Below are 16,365 nucleotides of genomic sequence, written 5' to 3'. Positions count from 1 at the left end.
TTTTAAAGGGATAGCTTACCCAAATGAATTACATATTTACATGTTGGTTTCTTATGGACAAGGAAATACTGCCATCCATTTTATGGTTAGCCACTGCCACCAGCAATTAATATTAGCATTTTCTAACCAAAAAACAATGTAATTCAATGTCCCCCAGTTAGCAAAAACGAAATGTCATGCCCAAATAATCTAAAAGTAACTTCACCAAGTCGTCGAGTATGTATTCAACTTTAAAAGAATCCTGAAAACACTTGACCTGTGATGTTTTAACATGTTTATTCAACCCTGGTCATGGGCCTAAACCATGTGAAAATATGTAGAATTGCAGGACATTTGCTTTAAAACAGATTGTTCAGGAGGGGGTGAGGGCCCCCTGGTTAAGGGTGGAGCCATTTACGATATGAAATCACACTCCAAGCTACTCCATTTTCAAAAGTTGGCAGCCCTTAACTCAGAAATTAGCAAATTCGGATTGTAAATTGCATATAGGTAGGTGGGCGTTCAATACATTTGGGTTTCGAATATTAAAGCAAACGCGTAAGTGTTCATTCGCAGCAGGGTTTTGCGCGAAAGGAAAAAGGAATGTTCATTTGTGGACGGGGATAGGAGTCGTCTTTCTCCGCCATTTTGTGACAACAAGAAACGGAAAATATAGCTAGCAAAGAACCGACCACAGGTAATTAGCTAGCTGAACATTTTGGGGGGAAAACATAATTTAAGACGATGCATATTGACATTTATTTGAGGTCATAATTAAAAATAGGCAACGCTTCCTTGTAGACTGAATTCAAAAGTGGCTCGTAACGTGACGCTGGTCAATGCGAGGTGTTAATTGTATATATATTTTTTAACATGCTCGTTATTCCGTTAACGTTAAGCTAGCTAGCTACTTTTAGCTAACAGTTGGATAGCCATTGCATATTTATCCTGCTAACTCGATACTTTAAAATGACACCGCTACATATTAACAGTTAATAGAATTGTGGTTTTTAGTTAGGTAACCTTGAAGTAGCTAACGGTAACATTAAGAGATCAGCTGACGTTAACAGTAGTGCAAATCCACAAAACTTAACATTGATACATGACGGCTAACGTTAGCGGTTAAGCAAGCAAATAATGCATCAGACAGGCATATGCAAATTCAGATATTTTTATTATTTCAACTTGCTAACAACTGTACCTAGTTAGTTGGTGTATTATATGGTAGCAGTAGCTAACTTAACTAGCTAGCTAATCGTGTCCACACTGAAAGTGAAACTGCCAACCCACCGTGCGGTAGCGGTGTGCGCCTCAAAGGAACTGCGAAAAGAAAGTTGTCAGAATATTTGCAAGATCTGCTGTAACTAGCAGTTCATTCGACCTCAAGTATCATTATTGAACCGAACGTCTGGCTTTTGAAGCTTCCACTGAATTAATTGCTACTGCTTTCACTTTCCTTTCAGAGTTCAGAATGACGAATGAGGAACCCCTTCCAAAGAAGGTGAGAGAGAAGAGACTATTAGGAAACCAAGTGTCTCAGTATTGATCATGTTATGCAGCTAAAGACTTCTACTTGCTTACTAGAGTATTCCCATCTTCCTCATTCAGGTTCGCCTCAGTGAATCTGACATGAAGACCCTGACCCGAGAGGAACTGTGTGTGAGGTAAATGGATAACACTACTGTAGATGGAGGATGGGACAATTCTGTTTGGATGTGAGGACAAGTGTGTTCAATGTTAAGCAGGACAACGGGACAAGTTAAAATTCACCTAAGGCTGAAAATGGCAAAAGAACGTTGGCTAAACTGGAACACTAGCGCGAGCCCATAGCAAATGAATGGAATCGAACGTTCGAAGAGCCTGTTTTGGCTGGAGTGATGCATATAATTCAATTTTGCCGAAGTGCCACAACTACAATCTGTTCTTTGGACGAAACTGAAAAATAACAACTTGTGTAGAAAGTAACATCTGCACCTCGATGGTGCCAAGTGTGCTTTTGTCTGCATAACGAATAAGTAGGGGGAAAAATGGCAACTTCTAACTATTTCTGGTCTAGCGTTTGATGACAACGGAATACACTGCCCAGCCTTACATACTTAGGAAGAGGAGATACTCATGATTTAAAATGGTATCCAAATATAAAAAATCTATATATACACATTGTGAGATATTTTGCGAAATAGACAGACATACCTATATTTCCCTCTAGGAAACAATGGGACAACCTCAGTTCCATGAGTAATGTTTTTGTTGCTTACCTTTTAACTACAAACACTGTGGGCGGCTCTCCATTGCCAACAATGGCAAAGCAGGCATTGCGATGTAGAACGATTCTGCCTTTAGCCGCCTTTCCTTCCAGTTCTCTGCTGCCAATGACTGGAACGAACTGCAAAAATCACTGAAGCTAGAGACTCGTCTCCCTCACTAGATTTAAGCAGCAGCTGTCAGAGCAGCTCACAGATCACTGCACCTGTACATAGCCCATCCAACTACCTCATCCCCATACTGTATTTATTTATTTATCTTGCTCCTTTGCACTCCAGTATCTGTACTTGCACATTCATCTTCTGCGCATCTACCATTCCAGTGTTTAATTGCTATATTGTAATTACTTTGCCACCATGGCCTATTTATTGCCTTACCTCCCTTATCCTACCGCATTTGCACATACTGTATGTAGACTTTTTCTACAGTATTATTGACTATGTTTGTTTATTCCATGTGTAACTCTGTGTTGTATGTGTCGCACTGCTTTGCTTTATCTTTGCCAGGGCGCAGTTGCAAATGAGAATTTGTTCTCAACTAGCCTACCTGGTTAAATAAAGGTGAAATAAAACTTAAGCTGGGAATAGAACGTTCTGAAAGGGAGTTAGTGCCACGGTGCTCAATAGCACTAATAGGAGCTGGCAGGGTGAAAAATGTCCTAAAATAAGGCCTGTTTTTTGTGTCATTACTTCAAAACTATGGCAGGCTGCTGGGGCATATGGTAATATTATGAAAATGGGCTCCACAGAGGATGCAATGAACTAGTTTTTGTCCGATAAAAGCATTGTTAAAAATGTCATGTGTCCGGCCTATCAATGTGTTCATGTTTATTATTTGTCCTTTAGGTGGAAACAACATGAAGCCTATGTCCAGGTCCTGGAGGTGAAATATGCTGATCTGAATTGTAAGCGATCCACAAATGTAGGCCTACTCCAACATTTCATCAAGTCATCATTCGATACCAAACTTTGGGGGGTACAAATCCACACTATTGAAGTTTATTTTTGTTATGTTATCAAGGAAACCACTAGGTACAACCCTAAATCCGGAAACATGGGCACCCTCATAGATATTATCCTGACCAACTTGCCCTCCAAATACACCTCTGCTGTTTTCAATGAGGATCTCAGCGATCGTTACTTGCATTCGCTATGGGTCCGTGGTCAAACGACCAGCCCTCATCACTGTTAAACGCTCCCTAAAACACATCTGCGAGCAGGCCTTTCTAATCGGCCTGGCCCAAGTATCCTGGAAGGATATTGACCTCATCCCGTCAGTAAATCAAATCATCAAATCAAATTGATTTATATAGCCCTTCGTAGATCAGCTGCTATCTCAAAGTGCTGTACAGAAACCCAGCCTAAAACCCCAAACAGCAAGCAATGCAGGTGTAGAAGCACGGTGGCTAGGAAAAACTCACTAGAAAGGCCAAAACCTAGAAAGAAACTTAGAGAGGAACCAGGCTATGTGGGGTGGCCAGTCCCCTCTTCTGGCTGTGCCGGGTTGAGATTATAACAAGATGTTCATAAATGACCAGCATTGTCAAATAATAGTAATCACAGGCAGAACAGTTGAAACTGGAGCTGCAGCACGGCCAGGTGAGAGAGAGAGAGAGAGAGAAAATAAATAAATAGGACACCAGGAGAAGGACTCCAGCGTTAACAAACTGACCCCCGACACAAACTACTGCAGCATAAATACTGGAGGCGGAGACAGGAGGGGTCAGGAGAGGATGCCTGGTCGTTCTTTAAAAGGGCTTTCCTCACCATCTTAAATAAGCATGCCCCTTTCAAAAAATGTAGGACTAAGAACAGATATAGCCCTTGGTTCACTCCAGTCCTGACTGCCCTTGATCAGCACAAAAACATCCTGTGGCGGACAGCAATAGCATCGAATAGTCCCCTGGATATGCAACTGTTTAGGGAAGTCAGGAACCAATAGACACAGTCAGTCAGGAATGCAAAGGCTAGCTTCTTCAAACATAAATTTGCATCCTGTAGCTCTAACTCCAAAAACTTTTGGGACACTGTAAAGTCCATGGAGAACAAGTGCACCTCCTCCCAGCTGCACACTGCACTGAGGCTAGGCGACACGACACGGTCACCACGATAAATCCATGATAATCGTCGGCTGGCCATGCTTTCCTCCTGGCTACCCCAACCCCGGCCAACAGCTCCGCACCCCTCGCAGCTACTTGCCCGAGCCTCCCCAGCGTCTCCTTCACCCAAATCCAAATAGCTGATGTTCTGAAAGAGCTGCAAAACCTGGACCCGTACAAATCAGCTGGGCTAGACAATCTGGAGCCTCTCTTTCTAAAATAATCTGCCGCCATTGTTTCAACCCCTATTACCAGTCTGTTCAACCTCTCATTTAGTCCGAGATCCCTAAAGATTGGAAAGCTGCCGGTTCATACCCCTCTTCAAAGGGGGTGACACTCTAGACCCAAACTGTTACAGACCTATATCCATCATTCCCTGCCTTTCTAAAGTCTTTGAAAGCCAAGTTAATAAACAGATCACTGACCATTTCGAATCCCACTGTAGCTTCTCCGCTGTGCAATCCAGTTTCCGAGCTGGTCACAGGTGCACCTCAGCCATGCTTAAGGTACTAAACAATATCATAACCGCCATCGATAAAAGACAGTACTGTGCAGCCATCTTCATCGACCTGGCCAAGGCTTTCGACTCTGTCAATCACCCTATTCTTATTGGCACACTCAATAGCCTTGGTTTCTCAAATGACTGCCTCGCCTGGTTCACCAACTATTTCAGATAGAGTTCAGTGTGTCAAATCAGAGGGCCTGTTGTCCGGGCCTCTAGCACTCTCTATGGGGGTACCACAGGGTTCAATTCTCGGGCTGACTATTTTCTCTGTATATATCAACAATGTCGCTCTTGCTACGGGTGATTCCTTGATCCACCTCTACGCAGACGACACCATTCTGTATACATCTGGCCCTTCTTTGGACACTGTGTTTACTAACCTCCAGACGAGCTTCAATGCCATACAACACTCCTTCCGTGGCCTCCAACTGCTCTTAAACGGTAGCAAAACCAAATGCATGCTTTTCAACCGTTCGCTGCCCGCACCCGCCCGCCCGACTAGCATCACTACTCTGGACGGTTCTGACCTAGGACAACTACAAATACCTATGTGTCTGGCTAGACTGTAACCTCTCCTTCCAGACTCAAAAAATCCAAAATCTCCCAATCCAAAATCAAATCTAGAATCGGCTTTCTATTTCGCAACAAAGCGCCTTCACTCACACCGCCAAACTTACCCTAGTAAAACTGACTATCCTACCGATCCTCGACTTCGGCAATGTCATCTACAAAATAGCTTCCAATACTCTACTCAGCAAATTGGATGCAGTCTATCACAGTGCCATCCGTTTTGTTACCAAAGCGCCTTATACCACCCACCACTGCGACCTGTATGCTCTAGTTGGCTGGCCCTTGCTACATATTCGTCGCCAGACCAACTGGCTCCAGGTCATCAGGTCATCTCCAGGTCTATGCTAGGTAAAGCTCCGCCTTATCTCAGCTCACTGGTCACGATAACAACACCCACCCGTAGCACGCGCTCCAGCAGGTATATCTCACTGGTCATCCCCAAAGCCAACACCTCAATTGGCCGCCTTTCCTTCCAGTTCTCTGCTGCCAGTGACTGGAACGAATTGCAAAAATTGTTGAAGCTGGAAACTTACATTTCCCTCACTAACTTTAAAGATCAGCAATCTGAGCAGCTAACCGATCGCTGCAGCTGTACATAGTCCATCTGTGAATAGCCCACCCAATCTACCTACCTCACCCCCATTTTTTCAACTTTTTTTTTTTTCAACTTTGCTGCTCTTTTGCACACCAGTATCACTACTTACACACCATCATCTGCTCATCTATCACTCCAGTGTTAATCTGCTAAATTGTAATTACTTTGCTACTATGGCCTATTTATTGCCTACCTCATGTCATTTGCACACTGTATATAGACTTTTCTATTGTGTTATTGACTGTACGCTTGTTTATTCCATGTAACTCTGTGTCGCATCTCTTTGCTTTATCTTGGCCAGGTCGCAGTTGTAAATGAGAACATGTTCTCAACTAGCTTACCTGGTTAAATAAAGGTAAAATATAAAACTTGGCTCCTTTTCAGTTGACACATTATGGTGAGGTTAACTGTTATATCTGTCCTTTCACTGTTTCAGCGAATGATGTGACAGGGCTGAAGGAGTCTGAGGAGAAGCTGAAGCAGCAGCAGCAGGAGGCGTCACGCAGGGAGAACATCCTGGTCATGCGGCTCGCCACTAAGGAGCAGGAAATGCAAGAGTGTACAGTACGTACCCCACTGCAATACGTCCTGCTGTTTTCCCAAATGAGCAGACTGCAGGATATGTAGTCCTTCCCCTTGGCCCTCCATTTACACGTTCATGCATGCCTCCACCATGCATTGCATTCTCAAATAATCGGATCCCTTTACTTTTTCCACATTTTAATACGTTAAAGCCTTATTCAAAAATGTATTTTGAAAAATCCTCATCAATCTACACACAATATCCCATAATGACAAAGTGAAACAGGTTTTTAGACATTTTTGCAAATGTATTTAAAAATAAAAGACAAATGTCATGATATGAGACTTGAAATTGAGCTCATGTATATCCTGTTTCCATTGATCATCCTTGATGTTTCTACTACTTGATTGGAGTCCACCTGTGGTGAATTCAATTGATTGGACATGATTTGAAAGGCACACAGCTGTCTATATAAGCTCCCCCAGTTGACAGTGCATGTCAGACCAAAAACCAAGCCATGAGGTCGAAGGAATTGTCCATAGAGCTCCGAGACAGGATTGTGTCAAGGTACCGATCTGGGGAAGGGTCCCAAAAATGTCTGCAGCATTGAAGGTCCCCAAGAGCACAGTGGCCTCCATCATTCTTAAATGGAATAAGTTTGGAACCTCCCAGACTCTTCCTAGAGCTGGCCGCCCAGCCAAACTGAGCAATCTGTGGAGAAGGGTCTTGGTCAGGGAGGTGACCAAGAACCCAATGGTCACTGACAGAGTTTCTCTGGAGATGGGCGAACCTTCCAGAAGGACAACCATCTCTGCAGCCCTCCACCAATCAGGCCTTTTATGGTCGTGGCAAGACGGAAGCCACTCCTCAGTAAAGGCACATGACAGCCCGCTTGGAGTTCACCAAAAGGCAACTAAAGGACTCTCAGACCATGAGAAACAAGATTCTCTGGTCTGATTGAACCCTTTAGCCTGAATGCCAAGTGTCACGTCTGGAGGAAACTTGTCACCATCCCTACGGTGATGCATGGTAGTGGCAGAATCATGCTGTGTGGATGTTTTTCAGCGGCAAGGACTGGGAGACTAGTCAGGATCGGGGGGAAAGATGAACAGAGAAAAGTACAGAGATCCTTGATGAAAATCTGCTCCAGAGCGCTTAGGACCTCAGACTGGGGTAAAGGCTCACCTTCCAAGAGGACAATGACCCTAAGCACACAGCCAAGACAACACAGGAGTGGCTTCGGGACAAGTCTCTGAATGTCCTTGATGGGCCCAGCCAGAGCCCAGACCTGAACCCGATTTGAACATATCTGGAGAGACCTGAAAATAGCTGTGCAGCAACGCTCCCCATCCAACCTGACAGAGCTTGAGAGGATCTGCAGAGAAGAATGGAAGAAACTCCCCAAATACGGGTGTACTAAGCTTGTAGTGTCATTTCCAAGACTTGAGGTTGTAATCGTTGCCAAAGGTGCTACAACAAAGTACTGAGTAAAGGGTCTGAATAGTTATGTAAATGTGATATTTCAGTGTTTAAAAAAAAAAATTAAAAAAAATTATGCAAACATTTATAACCTGTTTCTTTGTCATTATGGGGTACTGCTAAAAACCGCTCCAAATTTTCTCCATTCGTTCAAATGACCATTTAACCAACACCCATCTATTGTTGTGACTACCTGGACCTACCATCTGGTTTTGAAGGATTAAAACCAAACCATATGATTTGAATGACAAGTATTTTAATTAACATGAAAGGTGACTGTAAGAAGTGCTCAACATTTCAAATAGGCTATATGTCGTAATAAACAGCATATAAACACTAAATAGGTCAGGAGCGAAGGAACAAATGTTAAAGCCTGCAAAGAAGAGCAGGCCAGCAGCGGAATACCCTCTCTGTGCTTGCAGAGCCACTGGAGATGCAAACACCCTTCGGGCAAGGCTGGGCAGGGATACAGATGTTTAGTTTTTTATATATAGATAGGCCTAAACGTTTTTAGCTAAAATGGAAAGCTCCTTGAAAGAGGTAATATGTCAGGCCTATTGGGCCAAAATCAACGATGGCCAATTGTATAGATAATAGAACAAAAATGAACAGATTTTTTTAGTTTGCTGTTGCTACAATGACACAGCTAGCAGCCACCTTGTTCCTTTCTCTTATCATGTGAACATAGTACACCATGCTTTCAGCATACATGACTTTTCAGATTCCACAATGATTCTTTAGTTGTGAACACTATATCGCCACACTCCCTCACTTGGTCCTCCATCCTTGAAAGTCACCTTGATTTTGCACTGGTGTTTTTCATCAGTTTCTTTATGAAAATATTTAGCTAACTCCATGACTGTAGCTTAGGCAAGGGGCTATAGCAGCACACAAGTAGACTACAAATGCATGTTGGGACGGGCATGCCTTGAGCTTGTGAAGAGAGCGGCATTTTAAGCGGGCGAGAAGGCCATTGGAAAACTCGCTCTTCGCTCCAGTCAAATTGGTTCACTGCTAGTTTAAGCTTTAAATATAGAAAGATATACAGTATATGAACAATGTGACGCCTTGGCAAAGCTCTCTGACTGACAGAACAGTGGCTCACCCAACAGCTTTACAGCAGCATATGCCATCCATTTTGTCCAACTGAGGTCAATCAAACTGACTCGACCAGTTGGGTACATAAAATGTTAAGTTGAACAGATCAAATGTTATTGGTCACATACACATATTTAGCAGATGTTGTTGCTGGTGTAGCGAAATGCTTGTGTTACTACTGCACTTTTGGAGCTAGAATCTAACAATGCACACATCTAAGATGTGCACACATTTAAGATTTACCGTACCGGTAAAATAAATAGTGGGGGTACGCCGTACCGGTAAAACGTGAGCTTATCACAATTTAATACAACATGTCTACAACAAAACTATAGACTATTACACCATTATTTGACACTACTGCATGTCTGCTACATGAAACAGTGAATTGACTGGAAACCGGGTGGTATACGCTCCAAATTGTGTTGTGGTTTGGGGAGAATGCTTACATTTTGCCAAGGCGGAGATGAGTGGCTGAGACGCTTGTGGACATTGCGGGCTGATCAGTAGCTGTGACCAAGGCAAGCGGACAACAGTGGATGCATCTATTCAGGCTACATGTGTAGGCGTAATGACAATTTTTTGACAGTTTTTCTTTTTTAAATTTATGATACCCAGGGGCACACTTCAACACTCAAGACATAATTTACAAACAAAGCATTTGTGTTTAGTGAGTCTGCCAAGTCAGAGGCAGTAGGGATGACCAGGGATGTTCTCGTGATAAGTGTGTGAATTAGACAATTTTCCTGTCGTGCTAAGCATTCAAAATGTAATGAGTACTGTTGGGAGTCAGGGAAAATATAAGGAGTAAAAAGTACCTTATTTTGACTAGAAATGTAGTCAAGTAAAGTTGACAAAATTGTAAGTAGTAAAGTACAGATACGACTTTAGTACTTTAAAGTATTTTTAGTACTGGTGTTTTGTGACTGTCTCTTTCCATTTGTCAAATTGCGGCTGCACTGCTGGGGTTTGGATGCTAAAATCAGTATGTAAGAAAGGGATGCACGTGGGTAACCTACAGGAGCGCCTTAAGTGGTTGTTTGACAATCCGGTGAAAACATAATGTCTTGTTATTTATGCCACATTAAAAGGCATAGGCGGCATGTCCATAAGGCTAGGGGAAGCTTCCCCTAAAGTAAATTGAATGAAATTGCCAAAATTATATCCTAAAAGCTTAATCCTGTCTATACAGAAATAAATAAAATCATTCAGAATAGGCTACTACATCAGAAAGCAGGATTTCGCCACAGAGGATCATTAGGTTGTTTTTTTCTAAAAAAAAATTGCATAGCCTACAGTTGGAAGGGCCCGCAGTTGGGCAGCTTGTGCTGCAAATACCAAATAGATTGTTGAGTGAAAACCAGTCAAGCATCACAATATTTAAAAATACAATCCTGGACAAACCGTTTAGAAAGCAAATGGCTGTTGCTGTAAAGATATGACAATGAACATTTTCTTAGTTATTAAAGTTCTTAGGCTACTGTTCGCTCAATTTTCTTATTGGTACCAGCGGAGAACATCGGTCATATCCCCGGTGAGTGTGCACGTTCACTGTCTTTATCCATGGGTCAGTGCCACTTGTTTGTTTTTGGACAATTTCCTCCTCCTGGTTAGATGGACGTCATATTGTATTTGTCTCCCATTTTTTGGTAGGCCAATCATATGGATCAGACATTGTTTTTCTTTATCTGTTTGTCAGTGTTGGCAGATTAGGATACCCTGTCATTTTTGTTATTTAAAAAAAAAAATCCTTGCACTTGGGTGTCCCGTCCCGGGAAGAAATGACATCTACTTTCACCCTTGCTCTTTTGTAAATTCAGTCAATGTAATTTTATTGGGAACTTGTACAAACCTAAGGATGGATTTATTTTCTAAATGGAGTTTGTGCTTGTGCCTTTTATTGACACCTGTCTCTTTTTCAACCTGCAGACCCAGATCCAGTACCTCAAGCAAGTCCAGCAGCCCAGTGCAGCCCAACTGCGGTCGTCCATGGTAGACCCGGCCATAAACTTATTTTTCCTCAAAATGAAGGGCGAACTGGAACAGACTAAAGACAAACTGGAGCAGGCCCAAAATGAACTGAGTGCCTGGAAATTTACACCAGATAGGTAAAGACGATCAAAATAACTCTTTCCCCCCCCCCCCCCAAAAAAAAGCCAAGACCTCCTCACACCCCCCACCCCCACTGCAGGCATGCAGGAATCATGGTGGGGGGGGGGCAAGGCTGAGAAATGCTGTACTCACCACAAGACTCAAACTTTACCAAAAACTCAAACCCAAACACACACACAAACTGGCATCCATGTTTTGTGTACTCTTGTACTGTCCCCCAGCTACATATCACATAATCTAAACTGAATGAAAAAGACAGTATGGTCAGGTGACACTTGTTTCAGCTCTATCTCCCCCCTCACCGTCCAGGGGCCCTGAAGGAGTCGGAACTGTTCCTGAAGAGGTGGTCACGTCCGAGACGGATATGCCCTGCCCCCTCAGCCGAAGCCAGACAGTTGCCTTATTAAATGTGGGGTTATGGTGGAGAATGAGGCAGTCTTGAGCAATCTGCCGGAGCAGGGAGAGCACCCCTAGCCTAAATCACCAATTGAACATTTGAAAGACAATGCCCCGCTAGCTAAAGACATTTTAACAGTGGAAAACAGCTCACTCGTACCCGCTAGTGCTCCTGAGACTCTAAGGCTCTTGTACAGATTGTAGAATACAATGAAAATACTGTGGGGAAAGCTCTAGAATAAGATGTAAGACTTTGGAAGGAGGGGCCAGTAGAATGTTTAAGAATCTGGAGGAGGAGCCAGATCCCTAGTCCAGAAGTGACTATGGTTGAGGCGTGGGCGAGCGAGGGTCCAATCGCCTATGTCTGATCATGGGCCCGCATACTGGTAGAGTGTATTTACATGTTTTATTTTGTGAGTTTCATATGCTGCGGTTTCATTTACTTTCCTCTTTTGGTTCTCTGATGTGCTCTTGCGCTCGCTGCAGTGTGTCAACAGAGCCATTTGCTCTGTTAGATTTGGTGCCCTTGAAAAAATAACTGGTCGGCTACGATGATTCCGAACTGTTTTTTCTAAAACCTATACACAACTGCAGTTGGTGCTTGAGTGTTATTTTCTCATAGTGATTACAAATGTGTGAAACAAGTAATGTTACAACTTCATGAGAATGTACAGTACCAGTCAAAAGTTTGGACACACCTACTCATTCCAGGGTTTTTCTTTATTTGTACAATTTTCTACATTGTAGAATTATAGTGAAGACATCAAAACTATGAAATAACACAAATGGAATCATGTAGTAACCAAAAAAAAGTGTTAAACAAATCAGAATGTGTGTTATATTTTGAGATTCTTCAAAGTAGCCACCCTTTGCCTTGATGACAGCTTTGCACACTACTTTGGCTACTTTGAAGAATCTAAAATATATTTTGTTTCAACACTTATTTTGGTTGCTACATGATTCCATATGTGTTTTATGTACAATGTAAAAAAATAAAAATAAAGAAAAACCCTTGAATGAGTAGGTGTGTCCAAACTTTTGACTGGTACTGTATTTATTCAGTGCAAAAGATTGTTATTTGTGTAATTTGTTGTTCACCTCACTTCCCCCCCCTAGCCAATTACCTTTTTGAACTTTTTTTGTGTTTGGGGTGGGGGGGTTCAATTCCAGTTAACATTCTAGGGATAATATGAATTGTTTGTCATAGTAATCTATGGGCAGTCTGCAATTAATTGATTTATTTTTAAATTTCAAACAACAGCACAACTAGGTAAACAGCCTATATCCAGCCTTGGATATCTGGCCATCAATATAGGCTAGTTACAACACTCGTACAGTTAAAATTACAAGAGCCCCCCCCAAAAGAAAATAATGCACATGAGTATAAGCTTTTGTCCTCAGTTATCTTTGCGATATCCATTGATGTGCTTTGAATGATTGTTCCGGTAATGTATAATGCCTTGTATTGGATAAAGAGTTCAAAAGTAAAGATTGAGGTTGGGTGGGAACGACTGGTAAAATTGCAAGGATCTGAGGTGTGGTTGCTGAAGAAGCATTGATGAGGTATGATTCAGAGGAAGTAACATTACATTTGCTAATGGCAAGCAAAAATAGTTGATAGCCCTTGAACTATTCTGGTAGCATCCAAAGTAACAAGATTGTGTGTTTTTATAATCCTCAATCGGCTGCTCCTTCAGTTTCTGCTAAAGGCTCGCACCAAATGTGGATGTAGCGTTCGTCTGCTGATCGTTCAGCGCACTGTGTTTTAGGGACCGCCCGCTGTAGATGTCTTACTGACAAACATTTTTCACCTGATTCTACATGTAAAATCGGTGTGCACTCTGTTCGCAAATTGCGTTGAGGTGCTAAGTATTCTCAGCCAGCAAACGCTTGGTCTGTCTGAGCCCTAAGTACTATAGAAAAAATAATATGTTTTGTCATGCTTACTACATTTATATCTCCGGTGACCTTGACCAAAGTGCTGACTAACTCGTTGGTTGTGACAGACTGGGATTTTTGATGGTGTCGTTTGCTGTTGAAAGTACAATTGGGCGTATAGAAACCAAAAGTATGGTTGCTGAAATTGGGTACTTTAACTTGGTGGGTCATTCATCCTGGTGGGCAGTGTAGGCCTGCTTTTAGTAGTAGAATGTGCATAGGGGTACTCAAAAGGTAAAGGTACTGTATGCTACTTTATAAGAATGTTGCTGTTTTATCATCTATGGGGACTTTACTGGTATTCTTTGCTGAGCCCAAAACTGTCTCTGGTATCTTCAACTGTACTCTTTTTGGAAATGGAAACTTGCTGTATGGATGGACCAAAATCATAGTGTTAGTGGATGGGATGGTGCTATTCCAGGTCTTCTTATTTGCAGTCGGGCAGGTGTACATCTGATCTACATGTGGATCCTGTAAAGCTTAACAACTCTCTAATTTGATCATCTGTGGCTCATGACTGCAGAAATGACAACCTTGAACAACACCTGGTTGGGTCACTGGACTGATTGGGCTGTCCCTGTCCTTGCCTGTGGGCGGTGTTTGGCTGGGGCCTGGTTCATTTTGTGATTTGAGGCCTGTCTACCTTGCAGCCAGACGGGGAAGAAGCTCATGGCCAAGTGCCGGATGCTGATCCAGGAGAACCAGGAGCTGGGGAGGCAGCTGTCCCAAGGACGTATCGCCCAGCTGGAGGCAGAGCTGGCCTTGCAGAAGAAGTACAGTGAGGAGCTGAAGAGCAGCCAGGATGGTGAGAACACAATAGCCCACCTCCATCTACAGTCAAATAGCATCTGCATTTCTACTTTGCCATAAAGGTTAAGCTTGAAATGTAACATTTCAGCACAGCGAAGACCCATGGGTGCTTTGTAGCTCCCCTGGTTATTAAACTGTGCTACATTAAAGTGTGGTCTGTAACCTCTGCATTGGAGGAGCTGTATTCTCCTCCACATGTATTCAGCAGACCAGTACATTCAGATGCAGGAACTTTGTGACAGCGTTTCTTAGACATGTTTCTAATATTCAATTAAACCAAATGTATTTTCCCCCTGGGGGAAAAAAACTGTTTGCCAACATTTAACTGGGTCTCTTTGTCTTGATCCTGACTGTGTTCCATCTCCCTGTTTTCTGACCAGTGGCTTCGTCTTGTCTGTTTCTGTCCCTCCCAGAGTTGAACGATTTCATCATCCAGCTGGATGAGGAGGTGGAGGGCATGCAGAGCACCATCCTGGTCCTCCAGCAGCAGCTCAGGGAGACCCGTCTGCAGCTCTCCCAGAACCCAGCTCAGGCTGCCTCTGTTGGCGCAGGGCCCAGCAGGACTTCACCCTCCAGCTCCTCTGCCGAGCCCCCCAGCCAGGCCGAGCAGACCTTCACCCCCTCCGTCCAGCCAGGGAAAGACTGTGAGAGGGTCTCCAACGGACCTAGCAACTGTAGCTCGTCCTCCCAGAGGGGCGCAGCAGCCACCCCCAGCCTGTACCGTGAGGTCAGCAGCACAGAGGAAGACTTTCCTCCGTCTCCCATGGTTTCCAGCCCCGGCGAGACTAAACTCTCCAACCACTCAGAGGCGGCGGGGGGCCTGACTAGTGACGGTGCAGGGGGTTTCGGGAGCCAGCTGAGTGCAGGGTACGAGAGTGTGGACTCCCCTACTGGCAGCGAGACGTCCCTGACGCAGCACTCGAATGACACAGACTCCAACACCGACCCCCATGAGGAAAAGGCTGTTCCAGTCGTCAAGGGCAACAGGACTGCTGGGTTGCGGCACGCTCAGAACGGCCTGGACTCAAACGGGGGCGCAGTTTTGTAATGTACTTTATAATAACACTGTCTTTTTCTTTTTATATGAGACCCAAACAAAAACAATGAACACATAGTCGGTAACAGTACTGTTGTCCAGAATTTGTGTACCCCCCCTTTCCTATCGTGATACCTCTGCCACAACTTAAAGAAAATAATTGCATTACTAAACCGGAACATTATGTGAAATATATGTAGATTTGAATTTAGTTTTTTGTATGATTCAAGATAGATATTATTTTTCTTCCATCTCTTGTTTATTTGAACCCATAACATTCTTCTTTTGAACTCATGACAAAGTCAAATTGTCACACATCTGGTGGTGTATTCATGTTCAATAAAAGTCAAACCACAGTTCACTTTAGGAGCTTTGCAGTGTTCAAGGATTTCATCTTTTAGATGTTGACCTGTGTTTTTTTTTAAATTCAGTTTATAAGTTTCCATCCATGGCAAAATGTTTCAGTTTGACTTGTGTAGTTTCTACGCAATGTATCTTGTTGAATTCATTATTCTGACTTCCATCCTTTTCATGTACTGACCAATATCAATAAAGACTTAAATATGACCATGATTGGATTTTTCTTGTTTTTCAACATAGGTACTGTTAAGCCTTTCTCAATTGAATTGAAAGTGTATGAAACATTTAAGAACGCCTTCCTAATACTGAGTTGCTCCCCCTCAATTTGTCTCGGCATGGACTCTACAAGGTGTTGAAATCTTTCCACAGGGACGCTGGCCTATGTTGACTCCATTGCTTCCCACAGCTGTCAAGTTGGCTGGATGTCCTTTGGGTGGTGGACCATTCTTGATACACACGGGAAACTGTTGTGCTTGAAAAACCCAGCAGTGTTGCAGTTCTTGACACAAACTGGTGCACCTGGCACTTACTACCATATCCCGTTCAAAGGCTCTTAAATATTTTTCTTGCTCATACACCCTCTGAATGGCACACACAATCC

The 16,365-nt window shown here is 43.1% G+C and overlaps 1 protein-coding gene and 1 non-coding gene across 6 annotated transcripts; both read left to right on the top strand.

The window, feature by feature from the left end:
- Nucleotides 1–334: 334 nt before the first annotated feature.
- wtap (WT1 associated protein) lies at nt 335–15,977 on the top strand. Of its 5 annotated transcripts, none has more exons than XM_020454917.2 (8): nt 335–676; nt 1,443–1,480; nt 1,588–1,643; nt 3,090–3,148; nt 6,449–6,576; nt 11,042–11,220; nt 14,209–14,363; nt 14,782–15,977. In XM_020454917.2, exons 2-8 carry the CDS (start codon nt 1,451–1,453, stop codon nt 15,414–15,416), a joined length of 1,242 nt encoding a protein of 413 aa, XP_020310506.1. In that variant the 5' UTR covers nt 335–676; nt 1,443–1,450; the 3' UTR covers nt 15,417–15,977. The 5 variants fall into 5 exon arrangements, 3 of the variants coding, with proteins under 3 accessions (XP_020310506.1, XP_020310508.1, XP_031656347.1); XM_020454919.2 differs by having other exon boundaries at nt 365–489; XR_004204668.1 differs by having other exon boundaries at nt 373–676; nt 11,042–12,006.
- On the top strand, nt 14,454–14,588 carry LOC116356261 (small nucleolar RNA SNORA22). The gene has a single exon (XR_004204747.1). It is a non-coding gene; the product is annotated as a small nucleolar RNA SNORA22 (small nucleolar RNA).
- Nucleotides 15,978–16,365: the final 388 nt, after the last annotated feature.

Source organism: Oncorhynchus kisutch, linkage group LG21, assembly GCF_002021735.2.
Source record: "Oncorhynchus kisutch isolate 150728-3 linkage group LG21, Okis_V2, whole genome shotgun sequence".
Lineage (NCBI taxonomy): Eukaryota > Metazoa > Chordata > Actinopteri > Salmoniformes > Salmonidae > Oncorhynchus > Oncorhynchus kisutch.
Note: the sequence above shows the minus strand (reverse complement) of the source record. Positions and strands in the feature narration are given on the sequence as shown.

What these genes read in the sequence shown, in the direction of transcription:
- wtap (XM_031800487.1), top strand. An exon ending in AGGAACCCCTTCCAAAGAAG is followed by an intron (nt 1,481 to 1,587) that starts GTGAGAGAGAAG and finishes TTCCTCATTCAG; the next exon opens with GTTCGCCTCAGTGAATCTGA. An exon ending in TGGAAATTTACACCAGATAG is followed by an intron (nt 11,221 to 14,208) that starts GTAAAGACGATC and finishes TCTACCTTGCAG; the next exon opens with CCAGACGGGGAAGAAGCTCA.